Source organism: Stigmatopora nigra, chromosome 8, assembly GCF_051989575.1.
Source record: "Stigmatopora nigra isolate UIUO_SnigA chromosome 8, RoL_Snig_1.1, whole genome shotgun sequence".
NCBI classification, from domain to species: Eukaryota; Metazoa; Chordata; class Actinopteri; order Syngnathiformes; family Syngnathidae; genus Stigmatopora; species Stigmatopora nigra.
In genome coordinates, this window is record NC_135515.1 from 2,251,393 (window position 1) to 2,271,092 (window position 19,700).

The window sequence follows — 19,700 nt, forward strand, 5'->3', positions numbered from 1 at the left end:
GTTTTCGCCCCGACATTTACTCATGCATCATTTGACAAATTCCCCGCCAGACATTTTTAAAACGAAGCGGACTTTGCTTGGCAGGAGCAAAGGAGGCCTTCGCCCAAAGGCATTCTCTCAAATGACAAATTTTAGGCAGGCCCGCGGGCTCGAATCCAAACCTGGCTCCAATGGCCATTTGGATTCTGTGGTGACTCATGGCCAGCCATCGTTGACGTTCAAAAATCTTGTCCAGACGTGACTCAGACGTTCAGTTTTTCGTGAATGAATGCACTCTGCTTTCCAAATGACACCTGGTGGTGGTTATTTTCCAGGCGGGTCTCGCTGGCCAGTCCTCGGCAGCTCTTCAAGTCGTCCAACATGACGCAGCGTTGGCAGAGGAGAGAGATCTCCAACTTTGAGTACCTTATGTTCCTCAACACCATCGCAGGTGAGGCTCTTTCCAGATCCTGGCTTCAAATGAGTCCTGTTAAATTCAGTTAAAAATCCAGTGCCCAAAACCAAATCAAGTCTGAATTCTGGGTCTAACACCCCAATTCAGACTGAAAACAATGGAATAATGCGTGGGAAGAGCTGGCTCTAGAGGTGACTGTGTAGTTCCCTTCAGAAAAAGTACATTTAGCCAATGTATTTTCACATATCTGGAGCTCAATACCAATTAACATCTTCATTAATATGTACTGTCCCTTTAATAAAGTCAGAATTCTGGCTCTAACACCCCAATTCAGACTGAAAACTATTGGATTTACAAGAGCTGGCTCTAGAGGTGACTGTGTAGTTAGTTCCCTTCAGAAAGAGTACATTTAGCCAACCTATCTTCACTATCTGGAACTCAATACCAATTAGCATCTTCATTAATATGTACTGTCCCTTTAATAATCAAACTCAAACTCAATTAGCATCTAAATAAAAATGTTCTATCCCTTTAATAATCAAACTCAAACTCAATAATGGCAAACTAACCAGTCTGAAAGACTATAAAACTAAAATAAGTGAAAAATATGACAGTTTTACACTCTCTGAACTGAGATCTCACTTTTATCCATTTTGAAATTAGATACTAACTCCATAAAATTAGCTGAAGCTCATCATAAAAAAAATTCCACCAGGCAAGACTTCGCTCCACCATATTGTTTATGGCATCGTTTTGGACACCTGACATTTTTTTTACGCCACATTCCCATCAATCAAACACATTGATTCCGACTCTTTTTCGTCCCAATTCCGGAAAGAGTTCATCCGAACGGAACAAATTCCGTCGAAAGCAATTATCTTGACCATACACGCCAAACCGCCGCCATCAATAAACCGACGCCGACCGGCCTGCGCCCTCCAACGTTAATTGGACCCATCGAAGACGCCCAGATCTGATCTAACGACGTCCGTGTATATTTATATTTAGCCACTTTTTTTCCCTCCTGTACGTTATTGTCAGCTAATTAGACGGCGAGCTGAGACGGAAGGAAAAACATGCAGCAAATTTATGATTATTTTTTTGTAAAAAAAAAAAAAATCCCCCAGTAATGACCCGGGCTGTCAACCACGTCAGTAGGAGGAGAAGACAGTCGGGTTTGCGGGGGTGACGAAGTGCCGGGAAGAGGTGCGAAGGGGATGCGCTCTTCTAATTAACCACTATTGGGTGCTTATTAACATCCTGACACTCCCGACTCGGCGCCCTGACGACGCCGTTGGCGCCTGAGCGCCGATCATGATGCTTCCAAACTATACGCGCGACTTTAAATGTCACCTTTTTGGGGGGGTAGATAAAATGCTAACCTTTTTTCTTGATTTATTCGCATAATTTAAATGTTTTTTTCGAAGCCGGCGTCGCTCAAGTAGGTTGAAATGGAGGAACTTGGATTTGGGACCATAACATGTTTTTTTTGCGCGTTTTTTAGGCACTGTTTATGTTGATTTTTGATTGAATACCTCGTCATTGGATTTGGTTTAAAATTTATATTCTTATAAGGTTATTGTGTTGTATTTTGTTGAATTGCAGCTATTTAAAACAATTATAAAATACATATGTACAAAAGTATTATTTTTTTGGTTGAAATTTCTTATTTTTTATTTTTGTAGCCCTTAAAAACAATTTATGCCAGTTTTCCCAGTTAAAATTGTTCAAACAAAAAAAATAATCGACAACAAAAAAAAACATGCCAAAACAAAGAAGACATTTTCTTTTAAAAAGCTTCAATAAATTACCGTTTTTTTAAGAAAAGAAGGGAAGAAATTCAATTAAAAAATCCATGATTGCCCCTTAGCCAAAATCATTAAAGGCCTATTGTCGTCAATGTCAACCAAAGAGTTAATTTTTTTTATTTTTTTTCACATCTTTCCATTCCAATGACTTCAAAACTCCGACAAAACATCAAACTTCTTCGTCTTCGTGTCTCTCTCAAGTGGAAGCCACTAAATTTCAGCACATTGTTTCTGGTTGTGGTCATTACTGGCCACCAAAATGTTGGTCATCGTTTTTTTTTTTTTGCATTACAACTCACTTTTAACCTCACAGCTGTTTTGCATCTCTAGCAAACAAAAAACGGCGCCCGCCCGCCACCTTCCCACGCGTTTCTCCCGACACGTTTAGCCATCTGAAAGCCATAGCGGGGTCGCCAAAACGACTGGGATCGGGCCAGCTGGCGGATGGGATAGGATTTTTTTTTTTATCCGCTAACCTTATTTTTTGGTGTGTGCCGCCTTTCTGTCCAGGCAGGACGTACAACGACCTGAACCAGTACCCGCTCTTTCCCTGGGTGTTGGCTTGCTATGACTCACAGGAACTGGACCTCACCCTGCCCGCTAATTTCCGGGACCTCTCCAAGGTAGGACCCAGTCTTCATTTTCTCTGCCGTTTTTGGTTAAGGGTCCGTCTGGCTTTTTTGTGCGAGCGTTTGGTTTGGAGATGATGCAAAAAACTAAAAAAAAGAGAGCCAGTAAATATGTTTATAGGGAATGAAAGAGGGGATTCCATTTTAGGGCGGTGAGGTCAAAGGTGCTTGGACGTTTGGTCGCCGGTCTTTTGGACCCTTCTGGTTGCCGGTCAAATGGTGACAGAGAGTTTACCTGCTCTGAAAGTTATATTCATGAGAGTTTAATATCTAAGTACTGTTTAATATCTAAGTACTGTTTAATATCTAAGTACTGTTTAATATCTAAGTACTGTTTAATATCTAAGTACTGTTTAATATCTAAGTACTGTTTAATATCAAAGTACTGTTTAATATCAAAGTACTGTTTAATATCAAAGTACTGTTTAATATCTAAGTACTGTTTAATATCTAAGTACTGTTTAATATCTAAGTACTGTTTAATATCTAAGTACTGTTTAATATCTAAGTACTGTTTAATATCTAAGTACTGTTCAATAACTAAGTACCGTTTAATATCTAAGTACCGTTTAATATCTAAGTACCGTTTAATATCTAAATACTATTTAATATCTAAGTACATTTGACCGGCGACCAAGCGTCCGGTCACGGAGGTCAAAGGTCATAGAATATAATAGAAAAATAATAAGTATAAATATATGTATGAAAATAATTAATAGCAGAAAACAAGTGCAAAAACTTCACTTATCTTCTACTCGTGTATGTTACTGTTAGTGGATTTTCACATTTTTATGAACTTAAAATTATATTACTAATGTATAAATATATGTATATAAATGATTAATAGCAGAAAATTGCGCAGAAACTTCACTTAACTTCTACTCGTGTATCTTACTGTTACTTTTAACGTCTCTTCGGTCTCACGATTTTTATTGTGGGAGGAAAAAAAATGTGTATGGGGCGGGGGGGCAACGCCATTTATGTGTGTGCTGATGTTTTTTTCTCTTCGTTTTTTTTTCCCACACATCACGAGCACATTAACGTGTGATTGGTCACGCTCGGGGCCGAGTGCGGCTTGACGGACGGCATTGTTTTAACGTCGGCGTTTAACCGCCGCTCCCCCGCCAGATCTCCTCACCTGTTCTCCGACAATTACCTGCCGCTCGGTTATCCATCGGGGTGTGAAAAGCGGCGCCCGCAGGCCCGGGCCGGGTCGGGCCTGCGGGCCGGGCGCCGCATATTTGGATGTCAGGTCGTCAGGCGGCGTTGCGCCTCGGCTTGTAATGATTATTTCCTCCTGATGTGACAAGCGGTTGACAGACGGGGAGACGGCTGATGTTTCTCGTTGCTGCTTAATCGTGTGACGGGACGTCTTGATCAGGCGCCATTTTCAAGGGTCGGGTTGGTGAATGCTGACGTTTTGGGGCGCCGTTCCACGCCAATAGTCATTCTCGTTTCTTGCAAATTGAATTGAATGAATTTTATTGCCATTCTGAATGTATATAATGAGATTTAAAGCTTCAAGTGCAAAAAATAACAACAAAAACAATCAGACAAACCAATAATAAGACCAAATAATAAATAAATAATCAATCATTAAAAGATAATGCTTTTTATTGTCATTATATATATAATGAGATTTAAAGCTTCACCATAAAGCGTATAAAAAAAACAATAATAAACAAAAAGACAAATAAGTAATCAATAAATTATAAGAATAAATCATGAATGTATAAGTTAGTCACATAATAATTAGTCAACAACATAAATAATTATAAACACCAATAAAAACAAAGATAAATCATTTATAGATAATAACAATGACTAAAAAGTAATAAATAGATGAATAAGTAATGAATATATATATATAAGTACTCAACATAATAAATACGTAGTAAACATAATAGATAAATTGTAGTCAACATAGTAAACATAATAAGTCGAAGTCAAAATTATATATTAGTAGTAAACATAATAAATAAGTTGTAGTCAACATAGTAAACATAAGTAATAGTCAACATTATACATAAGTAGCAAACATAATAAGTCGTAGTCAACATAGTAAACTTAATAAGTCATAGTCAACATTATACATAAGTAGTAAACATTATAAGTCTTAGTCAACTTAGTAAACTTAATAAGTAAGTCGTAGTCAACATTATAAATAAGTAGTAAACATAATAAATAAGTCATAGTCAACATAGTAACACAAGTAAGTCGTAGTCAACATTATAAATAAGCCCTAGTTAACAAAGATCTCTGACTTATTGCAAAAGTGAATTCTGTGTTCATGCCAAAGCCACCTGGAGATAAGCACATACTTAACCATACTTATGCGGTTAATGTTGCGCACCGGAATGCTGTTTATTCGTGTGATCAGAGTTTGTTCATGCGCAAAGAAGCGTCAGGGCCAAAAATGCTGATGATTCACACATGACATATCTCATCTATTTTACATGGGAAAACCAACAATTGCTAAGATGACTAATTCCCCCGACCTAAACCCCATTCTGTGGCCATTCTTCAGGACATCATGTTTTCACTATGACACATCATAAAAATTAAATTCCATTTCTTTTTCCCAAGCTTTTTTTTTTGTTTTCTAGCCTCTCTTAGTTAAAGTAGACTGGACGCCCGTCTATCACCATCAACGTCATTCAACCATCTAAAAAGACAGTTTAAAAACAAACACTAACGAGCTCATTCTCCTTCCATCTGAGTAATAATGATTATTTTTGCCTTCAAGCCAACCTTAAGCACAGTTTTTTTTATCGCCGTGTGCAAGACGAGTCGCACGCCGGGTTATTATCACCTCGTAAAAAGTTCTCCGGATGTAACGCCAACGCTTTGCTTTGCTAAGAAAGCTGCCATTGATTAGCCCCTCCCCCTCTACCCGACGCCAAGCCGTCATCCTTCACCCCGACGGACTGGGGTACTCCGAGTGTATTAATATTGAGCGGCGGTTCGCCTTGGAGGCTCGGGTATCGGCATTTTTGATTGAAAAGGCGGGCAAGGCGATTTATCGGACGCATAATGGCGTTAGTTGCGAGCTATCTGACGTCCGAAGTCGGATTTTTGAGGTCCGAATGTGGACGGGAGGCCATTTTTTTTAAGGATTTGGGTTTTAGTGGAAAATGCTGGGCTCTCCACTAACAGAAGTTGCTTTCAGGGAGGGGGTTGGGCCAGCTGCGGGAACTTTTTAAAGCCGGGTGAGGGTAATGAGCTCTGACACGCCGAGGCTAGAGTCGCACTCATTGACCCCCGTGACCTCTGTCCCCCCTGCAAACACACATGGGGCCCCGTCAATGTCGCTGGAAACTTTGGCAAACAGTTGAAATCGAAACTAGAGCTGCCCGAAGATATTATTTTGATAGTTTGTCTTCACGTAATGATGTGACCAGTCATGGAGAAATATACTTTTGTTATCTTATAGCAAAGGGTGGCAGACTCGGGTTGTTTCGCAGGCTGATTTAATGTCGACTTGATTTCACGTGGGCAGGACTATTTTTGGTATAATATTTCGATTTTTTTTTTTATAAATGGATTAAAAGAACTGGATTAAAAGGCCTGCATATTTAGATTTTTATAGATTGAAAACAATGTTTATTTTAGCTTTTTTTAATGTATTTTTAGATTTTACTAAATGATTTTTGAACTAAAAACACAGAAAAAATGGATTAAAAAGGACAATTATTGATTTAAAAGGGGGAAAATCAGGAAATTTAATATACATCTATACTCTTCATTTTAATTTGATCCTAAAACACAAAGTTGGCACTCTTGATTGACTTTCGCGGGCCGCACAAAATGATGCGGCGGGGCCAGATTTGGCCCCCGGGCCACCACTTTCTTAACAATGTTTTATTTCTGATTTTATGATTCATTTTCTACTTACCAGTGAACATTCAAGAAGGAATGTTGATAAACTTGGTCAACAGTTCCTCTATACATGGATATAGTAATTGAGCTTTTGCATAAGCTCCGCCCTCGCAATTACAGTTGCTAATTATTGTTATTTGTTTTAATTTCATTATCCTTTCCACAGAAACAATGAAATATGGCTTTCAAATGACTTAATGATTGATGTTTTTTTTTTCTTCCTTTCAGCCAGTGGGGGCGCTCAACCCCAAGCGCGCGGCATTCTTCGCCGAGCGCTTCGAGTCTTGGGCCGACGAGCGGACGCCGCCGTGCCATTATCTGCGCTACGCTTCTACCGCCTCCACCGCGCTGCACTGGCTCATCAGGATGGTGAGTTGAAGAAAACAGAAATAAAAAAGTATATTAAAAAAGGACAAAATTGATTTTACAAACAACCTGAATTCTATTTAAAGAACAAAAAGCAAATTGTACTTTGACCCCGCCTCTAAAGATGCCAACCCAATGATGATGGCGTCACGTCTCCAATGGCGGAACACACAAAAAAGCTGATTTCACAGGCCACTAAAGCGGCATACTCGCGCTAAATAAAGAGTGGCTGGGTAATGATTTGCGGGAGGGGGTGAGTGTGGGTTTGGACTGGAGGCCGCCAGGACGTGTCCATCACACTCACGCAAGTCCTCGTTTACTGGGGGAAGAAGAGGTTGTTTGTGGAAGTCCTCTCCATGATTAGTAGGAGGAGTTGCTGATCAACTCGGGAGATTCTCTGGCTGGCAGCTTCCATATTGGACTGCTGGTCCTCGGCTTGAGACAAAGAGGCTAGCATTTGGACTATTAAGTCATGATTTTATCTCAGAAGTTGAGTTTAACTCAAAATTTGGAGGTTGAACTCAAATTTTAGGGGTTGAACTCAAATTTCAGAGGTATGGACTCAAAATTTCAGAGGTTGAACTAAAATATTCGGAGGTTGAACTCAAATTTCAGAGGTTGAACTCAAATTTCAGAGGTTGAACTCAAAATTCAGAGGTTGAACTAAAAAATTCGGAGGTTGAACTCAAATTTCAGAGTTTGAACTCAAATTTCGGGGGTAAAAGTCAGATTTCGGAGGTTGAACTTAAAAATCAGAGGTTGAACTCAAAATTTCAGAGGTTGAACTCAAAATTTCAGAGGTTGAACTCAAAATTTCAGAGGTTGAACTCGAATTTCAGAGGTTGAGCTCAAAATTTCAGAGGTTGAACTCAATTTTCAGAGGTTGGAGTTTAAAAAATGTGGGGTTTGATGGGGAAATTTAGCTAAATAATGGTTAAAAAACCATTCTATTTTTAGGAGCCGTTCACCAGCTTATTTCTCGACGCCAACAACAACCGATTAGACCACCCCGACCACATCTTCTCCTCCATCGCCAGATCGTGGAGGAACTGCCAACGAGACCCTTCCGACGTGAAGGTAAATACCACTGAAATTCCATCAAGTCACACTCCATCTCAGAACCCCGGCACCCACACCAAAACCACTCGCCCACCGACCTGCCTCCTTCCTTTGAAATTCTGACAGCAAAACATCATGCTGTTTAGGACTTCCCTCTCTGACCTACTTTCATTTTTTCTCCATTACAACGCATCACACGACAAACACAACCCACATTGCCATTTTCCATTGAGTCATCCACCCTCTCTCCACTTGTTAAGGCATGCTAACACGCTAATTCACATTTGTTTTCTCGACAAAATCCTCTTGTATAAAAATATATTCAGGTTGAGCATCTTATACAATACAATTCTCAACTAACAAATCCTGGACAAAAAAAATATGCGGTTGCCAGATTGGGGAAACAAAATCCACATTTCCAGCACCTTGAAACAACGAAAAATAAAAAAATCTGCTATCAGGAAATCTGGAACAAAAGACCAAACACTTCTATAAGGATAAAAAAAATAGAAAGTAAAAAAATCGCTGAAGCCGGCTGATTTTTTGCTCGCAGCAGGCACTGACCTCAAAGTGTCATCGGTTTCCAGCGCGCGCACTCCAGCCGCGGGCAATTAATAAAGCATTAATGACAAGAGCACTCTTCAAAATGCGCTCTTTTTTTCTTTTCCATGTCGGGACACAAGTTCTCTTCTCCTCCTGCCAGCCGTACTCACACGGCACGTTGTTAGCAAAATAGCGCCACGCCAGCCACGGACGCCCTTTGTTTCCGCCGTTATCTACAATGGCGCCTTTGCTGAGATAGTAATAATTCATCATCATTTTTAGAGAGTCTGCCTGCAATGAAAAGAGGTATTTTTGTAACTTGGTTTGCTTTACGAATCAGGATCAAAAACGGATTCCAAGTCTCTGAAAATTACTTTTTACTATTAGTAAATAATGAGAGGATGCATTCCAGAAGAGTCTACTGCAAAAAAAATGAATATTAAAGCAGTTCTAGATGTAATATCTCAGTACTGTCAACAGCAATTTCCATATTTTAGCTCACAGGTTAGCAAAGAACCATGTACGCCCATCAAAAGAGCCTTATGTGGCTCCCAAGCCATAGGTTCCCTACCCCTGGTCTAACCGAATACATTTTAAAAACATTTTTACTATGATTTTTCCTGAAAACCACGCAATCAGGTTAGGTGTCCAACTTATTTGAAATGGGAAGCCTGACATTAAGTGATCATTTTGACAGAAAATTGGATTTGATCTTTTCCAGATCGATTCCGATCTTTAAAAACCTGATTTCCGGATTAGGACATCCCTAGAAACAATGGAGTCAGCGTTTCTTAAAGGGCCGGTAGCACGTATTCCAATTTGTCCATCATCGTGTTCCATTTAACTGCACGTTGTTTCGGCAGCTGTTGTCGGCGCTGTCACATTCCACAACGATGTCAACGACACGCTTCCATTTAACGCGCTAACACGTGCCGCTTCGATAATAAGTGTTAAAAAAACAAAAAACAAAATGACTTCTCACATTCGTCACCTTCTGCGTTTATTGTTGTTCTCCCAGGAGTTGATCCCAGAGTTTTTCTACCTGCCAGAGATGCTGGTCAACGCCAACGGTTACCATCTGGGGGGACGAGAGGACGGCGTGGCGGTGGGCCATGTGGAGTTACCGGCTTGGGCCGACACCCCCGAAGACTTTGTTCGAATCAACAGAATGGTGAGCATCCACAATACTCATCCACATATAATATTTAGATTTTTTTTTAGAAATGGATTAAAAGAACTGGATTAAAAACTGAATATTCAGTTTTTTATTGATCTAAAACAAGGTTGATTTTAGCTTTTTTTTATATATATATATTTAGATTTTACTAAATATTTTTTAACTAAAAACAGAAAAAAATGGATTAAAAAATGACAATTATTGATTTAAAAGGGGGTAAATCAGGACATTTAATATACATATATACTCTTCCTTTTAATTTGATCCTAAAACAGAAAGTCAGCACTCATGATTGACATCCCCGGGCCACACAAAAAGATGCAGCGGGCCAAATTTGGCCCCTGGGCCGCCTCTTTGACACAGTTACATGTTTAGTTGAATTAAAATCCCTCTAGTAGCCAATTGGCATCCATTTTTTTCCAACTTCAAACCCCAAAATATCCAATTCTAAACATTCAATTGTGAAAAAATACTCGTACATTATCTGCCGCTTCACTAACGCCACCAAAAACCAAAGCCCCCCCACTTTCTCCCCCCTCACTCGACCTTTTCAGCCCTCGGTGACCTTAACTTGGCGCCAGCCGACTCCGCCGGCAAAATCGCGCCGCCATGTTTGTCTTCTTTTGTTCCGGCTAGCGGCGCCCTGGCCTCCTTTATTTTATTTTTTTGGGTTAGACACATCCATAGCTCCAGCACCCCCCCTGCCACCCTAATGAGGATAAAGCAGTTCATAAAATGAGAGATAAAAAAATGTCCATCCTTGCCGTTACCATGGCATCCAAATGTGGTTATTAGTTAGCCACGGCCCAATTATTTCCCAGCGCTCTTGCACGCAAGGGCACTTCATATTTCATCCTGTGTACTTTGCTGCTACTGCAACATTCCGAGTGATTCCGGATGTAACCGGACGTGTGTGTGTGTGTGTGTGTGTATATGTGTGTGTGTGTTGTTCTTCTCTTCCCTAATTGGGCCAACGTAGGCGCTGGAGAGCGAATTTGTGTCGTGTCAGCTGCACCAGTGGATTGACCTGCTTTTCGGCTACAAGCAGCGCGGCCCCGAGGCCGTGCGCGCCCTCAACGTCTTTCACCACCTGACCTACGAGGGCGCCGTCTGCTTGGACGCCATCGCCGACCCCTCCGTCCGACAAGTACGTAAATTCGTCAACAACAAGGACAGACTCCCTCTAGTGGTAACTGGTGGAATTGTCACTCATTTTCAAATTGACAAACTACGTTAATTTGCCAACAACATGGGCAGACTCCCTCTAGTGGTCACTAGTGGAATTGTCACTCAAAATTTAAACACATTTTTCAACATTTCTTTAATTGTTTTAATCTTCTTTGATAAAAAAATACCTTTATGGGATTTTAGCATTTGGCACACCCTGTTTTTTTTAAGATTTCACCATTTTTTTAATATAAAAAGTGACTGCAGCAATGATAACAACAACAAATAATTTTGTGAGGCTCCAAAAAGAAAATGGTGGATAGCCTCGTTTTGGGTCCGTTAATTGAATTTGCGACTGGCTTTTTTCCGGGGAAGAAGAGCCTCTCTTTTCCCCTACGATATCCGCCATCTGCTGTCTGCAAAACAACTCATTTATATACTGTCACTTCCAGCGGCGCCTTTATTTATCAAGTGAGCATTATGCAAATGGCCCCACCCGAGCGCCATGTTTCCTCTCCTTTTTTTTTTGGCGCTGAGCTGCCAATCGTGTGGAAAGCTAGTCCGCTAATTAGGGCCCGTCTATTTTAAGTCCTTTTAACACCAATTAAGAATCGCATTTCTCACCTCGGAATCTCGTTATCCGTAAACAGGAAGTTATTCTCTTCTCAGGAATTTATTGATTTTTGTTACTTGACGACAAGGGTGCACCACTTTTTTCCCGAAAAAAAACAATAAATCGGAGGGCAAACTACGGCCCGCGGGCCACATACGGCCCGTTAGGCTTTCTAATCCGGCCCGCCAACGTTGTCCAATTTTTTTTTTTTTTAAACTCTGTCTACTCTTATTTTTTGGGTGTTTTACAGCCCCACTATCTTTTTTTAAAATGACATTTAAATATTTCTTAATACATTCCTTTTTACTTTACGTTATACTTTATACTTTTTACTTTACTGATGAGTGATGAGTATGTTAATACTTTAGTCCTTTTTTTCTGCTTATATAATATTATGTACTCTTAACAGATGCACTTTTTTATATGTATCATATCTGTCAAATTTTTAAAGTCAATGTAGCCCCTTCCCCAAAAATGTGCCCTTCCCTGACTTAGGCGACCATTCACTGCCGACTTTCCCACTCCCGCTTCAAGTGCGGTGACACACGCTGATCCGCGCTACTTAGCGGGTCAAGCAGAGGGCGCGTCCTCCTTCTGTCTTTCCGACTTGACGTCCATTCTCGTGTAAGCGCCAGTCAGGTTCCTCGCCAAAGAAAACAACAAGAAAACAACAGTATTTTTTTGTCATCAATAACTAATCTTGACTACACTACACTACACGTCCAATCCATTTGAAACATTTGCTTTCAACCCCCCTTTCCAACGAATTGGACATCTACCAACACTAAACAAAACAATGGGTGGAGCAACTTGGCCAGAGGAAGAACTATTACTAGTTTTTAGCCCATCATCGTCCAATCCACTCTCCCGTTTCATCAAAAATGGCAACCCAGCGAGCCTCTCCTTTGTGTGGCGCACAATAGCGCCAAGCGGCCCGGGTGTCACTCCAGGTTAGCGTTTGCGTGAGCAAAAGAGGGGCGGGGCTTATCCCCTAGCCCAAACGGGAATGGTTAAGCCAAGCATGTTAATAGGAAAAAGCCTGTCTCTTCCATACTAACACTTGGATGACTGTGCAGGGCAAGGCGGTGCTTGGGTTTGAACCCCAACCCCCTATTGACCCGTCACTTTGACGCATATCTACGTTGACAGCGACTCTCTCTCTCTCTGGTTTTGTGCCCCCCCCCCTTCCTCGCCATTTCCGCCCCCCCCCCCCGCAGGCCACGGAGGCGCAGATCCGGAGCTTTGGACAGACGCCATCTCACTTGCTCATCGAGCCACATCCTCCACGAAGCTCCGCCATGCACCTGGTGAGCAAAATCCCGCAATGCATGATGGGAGAGAAAATGAAAGCAAAGCAAATGGTATAACATGGATCCACGTTTTAGTCAGAAAGTGTCTGTTTTTTTAGGGTTTTTTTGCATCACTTTCAATGCAAGTGTAGAATAAGAAAAGTATCAATTTATGAGTATATATTTGGAAAAATGTCCAAATATTATAATATAGGACCGCTAGTAAGGGAAAAAAAACATTTGTTGCTATAAGACATTTTTAAGAAGTTTATTTTTTAAATAAAAGTGAATAAATAGACATATACAGTTAAATTTACATGGCAATAAGCAGAAGTTATAAGAAATAAATATCATATTTATGTAAAAATATAGAGACCATCCAATAAATTATAGTAAAACGACTGAGAGATAAAAATAGATTAAAAAATACATTTTGTATGACTTAAAAAAAGTTAAAATATTAGAAAATATACATTTTCAATCCATATTTGAGGTAATTTAAGTAGATAGAAAGGATATCTGGTTATTATTTCATTCCAATTTGGAAATATGTCAAGACAATTGGGTCAATTATAAACAAAAGTCAGTATTAGAGTCAGAAACATCTGCAAAATGAACCAAAATATTAGAATATATACATTTTCTAATCATATTTGAGGTCATTTAAGTAGATAGAAAAGATATCTGGCTATAATTTCATTCCAATTTGGAAATATGTTAAGACAATTGTGTCAATTATAAACAAAAGTCAATATTGGAGTCTTGAACATTGGCAAAATGAAGCATTTTTGCATCTAATTATGTATAAAGTCCTTTATTATGATGTGTTTTATGGCCTGCAGAGCCCACTGATGTTCAAGGACCAGCTGCAACGAGACGTAATCATGGTGCTGAAGTTCCCGTCCAATTCGCCCGTCACGCACGTGGCCGCCAACACGCTGCCGCACCTGGCCGTGCCGGCTGTGGTCACCGTCACCTGCAGTCGCCTCTTTGCTGTCAACCGTTGGCACAACACATTGGGTGAGGAAAATATATCAAACTTTTACCTTCACATTTCTCACTTGCTAATATAAGACAAATATATTCACAGTTTAACTTCACAATTCCCATTTAGTTTTAGTTTTCATGATGAATGTTGAGCCCAATTTTTTTGACTTAACAATTAAACTTGAGTCCTTTGTCCTTCACGTGTGTCAAAGTGGCGGTTCGGGGGCCATATCTGGCCCACCGCATCATTTTGTGCGGCCCGGGAAAGTTTATCATGAGTGCCGACTTTCTGTTTTAGAATTGTACTTTTTTTTTTTTTTAAAGAACTATGTGCCACTTTTTTTTGGTGTCAAAGTGGCGGGTGGGGGGCCAAATCTGGCCTGCCGCATCATTTTGTGCGGCCCGGGAAAGTAAAGTGCCGACTTTTTGTTTTAAGATTAAATTAAAATGAAGAGTATAGATGTATATTAAATCTCCTGATTTTCCCCCTTTTAAATCAATAATTGACATTTTTTAATCCATTTCTTCTGTTTTTAGTTCAAAAATCATTTAGTAAAAATCTAAAAATATATTTAAAAAAAAAGCTCAATTAAACATTGTTTTAGATCTCCAAAAAAACTGAATATTCAGGTCTTCTAATCCAGTTCTTTTAATCCATTTATACAAAAAAAATCTAAATATTATATCTAAAATGGCCCACGTGAAATCAAGTTGACGTTAAAGCGGCCTGAGAACCAACCCAAGTCTGACACCCTCGTTCTAATTCATTTCAATATTTTAGTTGAAATGGAGCATAATGTTCTTTTCCAGGCCTGCGAGGAGCGCCTGGCTACTCCTTAGAACAAGCTCATCGCCTTCCCATCGAAATGGACCCTCTCATCGGTGAGTTCTCCTCCTCCTCCTCCTCTTCCTCCTCTCCTGTCGACACGTGTATCTTCCTCTTCCTCCTCCTCCTCGTCGTTTTCAGCCAACGGCGGCAACAAGCGTCAAATCAGCGACTTAGTGGACCAGAGCATCCAGATGAGCACGCAGTGCTTCGTGGTGACAGCCGACAACCGCTACATCCTCGTGTGCGGCTTCTGGGACAAGAGCTTCCGCGTGTACTCGTCGGAGACAGGTGGGCTGACGCCGGGCGGGCGGGGGTGCCGGTGCAAGGTGCGCTCGCTGGTGCGTGGCAACAAAAAAAATCACACATCTCTTGTTTTTTTGACCTCTTTCCACTCTGCTAGCTTAAACGTAACATTATTCCAATGGTACACCGAGAAGAACCATGTATATCACAACCATGTTATCTCAAGTGCTTTATAAGCCTGGTGGGCCAGCAGTAAAAGATACAACCTAATATTTGTTTTCAATTTGAAGTTACAACAATTTTTACAAGCAACATTGCTGACTTTAACATTCAAATATGATTTTTTGTAGTCCATAATATTGTATTGGATTGGATAGCTTTATAAATCCCGTATTGGGGAAATTTTGTTGTTAAAGTAGCAAGAGGGTGAGAATACAGACACAGAAAAATACATTTTAGACATAAATAGATAGGTAATAAGTTAAGTTAATAAATAAATACATGAATAAATATCTAAATAAATAAGTGTTTTGCTTAAATTGATAATGTTATCCCCAGTGTGTTATAAACCTGATGGGCCACCGCTTGAAAGTACAACTTCATGTTTACCTCAAGTCCACATGTGTGGACATCACATTTTTGATTGTCACAATGTTAAATTTTGGACTACAAAGGTCCATTTATAATGTGGACATTTTTTTTCTCAGAAACTAAATCTTCTAAAAAGAGAATTATTAGTTTTTACGTCCCAATTAGCCTAAATATAAAAAATAAAATAAAAAATGCATGTTTTGCAAGAGTGTGGCTCTTAAAGTGACCCCTTCCTGCTGTTTGCCATTGCACTTAATCACATTATATTGTTTTCTTGATAGAACCCAAATACGTATGTTTACAAGTACTTTTTGTCAACAGTTGTAATATTTTTGTGTGCAGGAAAGCTGACACAAATCGTCTTCGGCCACTGGGACGTAGTGACGTGCCTGGCCCGATCCGAGTCCTACATCGGGGGCGACTGCTACGTGGTATCCGGCTCCCGGGACGCCACTCTTCTTCTCTGGTACTGGAGCGGACGCCATCATATCATCGGAGACAATCCTGCCAACAGTAAGTCTATCAATTAAGAATTTGGGCTTGGCTGCGTCCAATTAGCCGGCGGCCAATCCCCTCGTCGATTTACCGAGCGCCTTCTTCTGCGACGGAATGCGTAACGGTGAGCTAATTGAATTGTCATTAATGGCGGAGATAAATTCTTAAATCTGGAATAACTGGAGCCAAGTTTGTTATAGATGTACGTAGTCCAATCTTGATTGAGATTCATCCCAATTGTGTGTACTTTTTAATTATTTTGTTTTTATCATTAATGCATATTTTACGAACATAGATTTGATTTTTTTTCTAATGATTAATATGATTTGCAGAGAAAAAAAATGTCATTTTCAATTCCTCTTTAAAATCAGTTCTTAAGTTCTTGCTGCCATCTTGTGGTATTTCAAGAAAAATTCCCATTCAGGCATCAATTATTATTATACAAATTCGGCGTTCATTTGGTCGAGGTCACGTGATGGGAAAAAAATGGAGGTGTAAGGTCATTAAAGGTCAAGAGAGCTTCACCGCCGGTGAAAACCAGATTGAATGTTTTGTCGGACAGGTGAGCCACTCAAAGTCCTTCTCAAAAGCCTTCTGGGGCTTCCCCTGACACGGACCCCCCTTTTCCCAAACATGCCCCCCTCTCTCCGTCGTTCTCGGAGCAGCTGCCGGTCTCTGCGGGACCGCGTCCGTCACCGGGCGCCCGCCTGGCCAACGAATGGGAGGCGACTGTCACTCAGACGTGACTGAACGGATTAGCCTGAAATCTGAAATCCAAGCGTTAGTTTGTCTCTCCGAAAAGAAGTTTTCTACGCTAAGCTTTTAGATGCTGCTGGCTAACGGCTCCAGACCTCGGTGCTCGGACGTTTGGTCACCGGTCTTTTGGTCGCCAATCAAATGTTGACAGAGAGTTTACTGTTGAAGCCATCTCTCAAAATTATATTCATGAGAGAGATTTTAATATCTAAGTACTGTTTAATATCTAAGTACTGTTTAATTTCCAAGTACTTTTTAATATCCAAGTACTGTTTAATATCCTAGTATTGTTTAATATCTAAGTAATGATTAATATCTAAGAGAGAGAAAGTTTGATATCCAAGTACTGTTTAATACCCAAGTACTGTTTAATATCTAAGTACTGTTTAATATCCAAGCACTGTTTAATATCTTAGTACTGTTTAATATCTAAGTACTGTTTAATATCCAAGTACTGTTTAATATCCAAGTACTGTTTAATATCCAAGTACTGTTTAATATCCAAGTACCTTTGACCGTCGACCAAAAGGCCAGCGACCAAAAGTCCGGTCACGCAGACCTCCGACTTGTTTTGACTTGGACATCGACATTCATGGCACAAAGCTGATTTCCAACTTTTGTTTTTCAGACGACTACCCAGCGCCACGGGCCGTCTTGACGGGCCACGACCAGGAGGTGGCGTGCGTGGCCGTCTGCGCCGAGCTGGGTCTTGTCATCAGCGGAGCCCGAGGTTGGGGCCCAAATTTGCCCTCCGTCACTCCCCCACTTTGACGCGGGAGCCTCACCGTTATGTGACGTTTTGTCCACACCCCCCCCCCCCCCCCCCCCCCCCCCCCCCCCCAGACGGTCCGTGTCTGGTGCACACCATCACGGGCGATCTACTGCGGGCCCTGGAGGGTCCCGAGAACTGGCGGCGGCCTCGACTCATTTGCGTCTCCAGCGAGGGCCACTGCGTGGTCTACTACGAACGTGGGCGCATCTGCAATTTCGGCGTCAACGGCAAGCCGCTGGCGCGTGCCGAACTCGACGACAGTGCCAGGGTCAGTCTTTTTGTTTTTAAATCTTTTTAGTTATTTACTCTCTGGAATGATTGCTGTACAGTAATCCCTCGAATATCGCGACTTTTGGCAGGCCATCCTCTTGAGCAACGATGGCCACAACCTGGTGACGGGTGGCGACAACGGCGTGGTGCAAGTGTGGCGGGCGTGTAGCTTGACGCCGCTCTACGACTATCCGGCCTGCGACGCCGCCATCCGAGCTATGGACTTGTCACATGACCAAAGGTCAGCACGCCTACCATTACTATTTTGCCTATTTAACTATAATTAACTATAGTTGACTCTATAGTTATTGAGTAATATTGTCTTATATTTTAAGTTTATTTATACGTATACAAAATATGATTATGTATAGAGAAAAAATCTAAAGAAAGAGGTCCATTTTGAATATGAAAAGCTTATTAAAAAATCAAATTTTGAAAAAAAAATATGAATATCCATAATAATGCAACATTTACATTTTTTATAGTCACTCTATTTCCGACATTTTCATAAAATGACAGATACATGTACAATTAATTTGGAGTGGGAAGGATGGCAGCAGTCAAATGATAAATATATGATTTAATATTTTTAATTTGAATGACTTCTTTGGTTAATCTAGTAATTTTTAACTGTAGTTGACTTTATAGTTATTGAGTAATATTTCTTATATTTTGAGTATATATACATATACAAAATATGATTATGTATAAAGAAAAAAATCTAAAGAGGTTCATTTGAATATGAAAAGCTTATTAAAACATTTTTATAATAATTAAGCTTTACTCATTTTTTAGGAAATAGTCACTTTTCAAAAAGTTGGTTAAAATATATCAATTGCTATATGACACAATACAAAATGCATACTCAGACATATAGACACCGAATTTTCAACTTTATAAAGTTCCAAATCCATTTTTCAATAATAAACACTAAGATTGGAGCCCGAGGGAAAAAGCTAGCTGGTGCCTGTTTCCGTCACGCTCGTCAAAAACACTTTGCGTCGGATAATTTTGCCTCGTGTTTTCCGCAAATTCACAATGGACTCCTTCTATCCGCGTGGGCAACCAAAAAAACACGGCCACTAGGTGGCGCACGGGGCGTCAAAACAACAAAAACAAACGATAGGTTGATTCACTGAGGCTACACAATTCAATTCCTTATACAAGTCAGCAAATCAATCCATCTTTATTCATCGCCATGGCGGCCATATTTTTTTTCAGGACGCTGATCACGGGAATGGCGTCGGGAAGCATCGTCGCCTTTAACATCGATTTCAATCGCTGGCATTTTGAGCACCAACACAGGTATTGACCGGACCCTCCTCCTCCAATAGGATGCCATTTTTTATCATTATTATTATTTTTGGTACCTACCAAGCAAATGGAAACATGTAAATATGCAAAAAAAGGATTTGTTTTCTTGGGTTATTTTTCAAAAGGAAATAGTCATTTAGTTTATTCTTTTAAATTCATCTTTGTTATTTAAGCGTATAACTTATTTATTTTTTATATATTTATGTCAGTCTTATGTTTACATTAATATCCGTCCGCTCTTTTGAATGTTTAAAAATGAAAGATGTTTTGTCTTGAAATATGAATTCATTGCTACTGTTTTTTAAATCCAAGTGCTTTGACTGCCCTCTGCTGTTTAAACTTGGTACAGCAGCACAAATCACTTTTTCATTTATAAATACAAACAAGAGAAATAAAGCTATTTTGTAAAGCCGTGTAGTATTACACTTAACCCTTTGCCACCCATTAACTCATTGGCTATTTTTAAAACATTTCATTCATTTATCATTACAAAACAACTTTTTACTGCAGGCCTAGTTT

General features: G+C 40.1%; 1 protein-coding gene across 1 annotated transcript in view; it reads left to right on the plus strand.

Moving 5' to 3' along the window:
• LOC144200605 (neurobeachin-like) overlaps positions 1-19,590 on the plus strand; it is a 124,208-nt gene extending 104,618 nt beyond the window's left edge. Inside the window, exons 41-55 of the mRNA XM_077722850.1 lie at positions 315-430; positions 2,713-2,825; positions 6,939-7,079; positions 8,034-8,153; positions 9,697-9,849; positions 10,835-11,002; positions 12,853-12,942; positions 13,767-13,944; positions 14,722-14,793; positions 14,879-15,028; positions 15,917-16,087; positions 17,454-17,555; positions 17,669-17,865; positions 17,957-18,108; positions 19,089-19,590. Coding sequence (XP_077578976.1) covers positions 315-430; positions 2,713-2,825; positions 6,939-7,079; positions 8,034-8,153; positions 9,697-9,849; positions 10,835-11,002; positions 12,853-12,942; positions 13,767-13,944; positions 14,722-14,793; positions 14,879-15,028; positions 15,917-16,087; positions 17,454-17,555; positions 17,669-17,865; positions 17,957-18,108; positions 19,089-19,179 — 2,014 coding nt within the window. The 3' untranslated portion in view covers positions 19,180-19,590. The remainder of the gene's footprint in view (positions 1-314; positions 431-2,712; positions 2,826-6,938; positions 7,080-8,033; positions 8,154-9,696; positions 9,850-10,834; positions 11,003-12,852; positions 12,943-13,766; positions 13,945-14,721; positions 14,794-14,878; positions 15,029-15,916; positions 16,088-17,453; positions 17,556-17,668; positions 17,866-17,956; positions 18,109-19,088) is intronic.
• Positions 19,591-19,700: the final 110 nt, after the last annotated feature.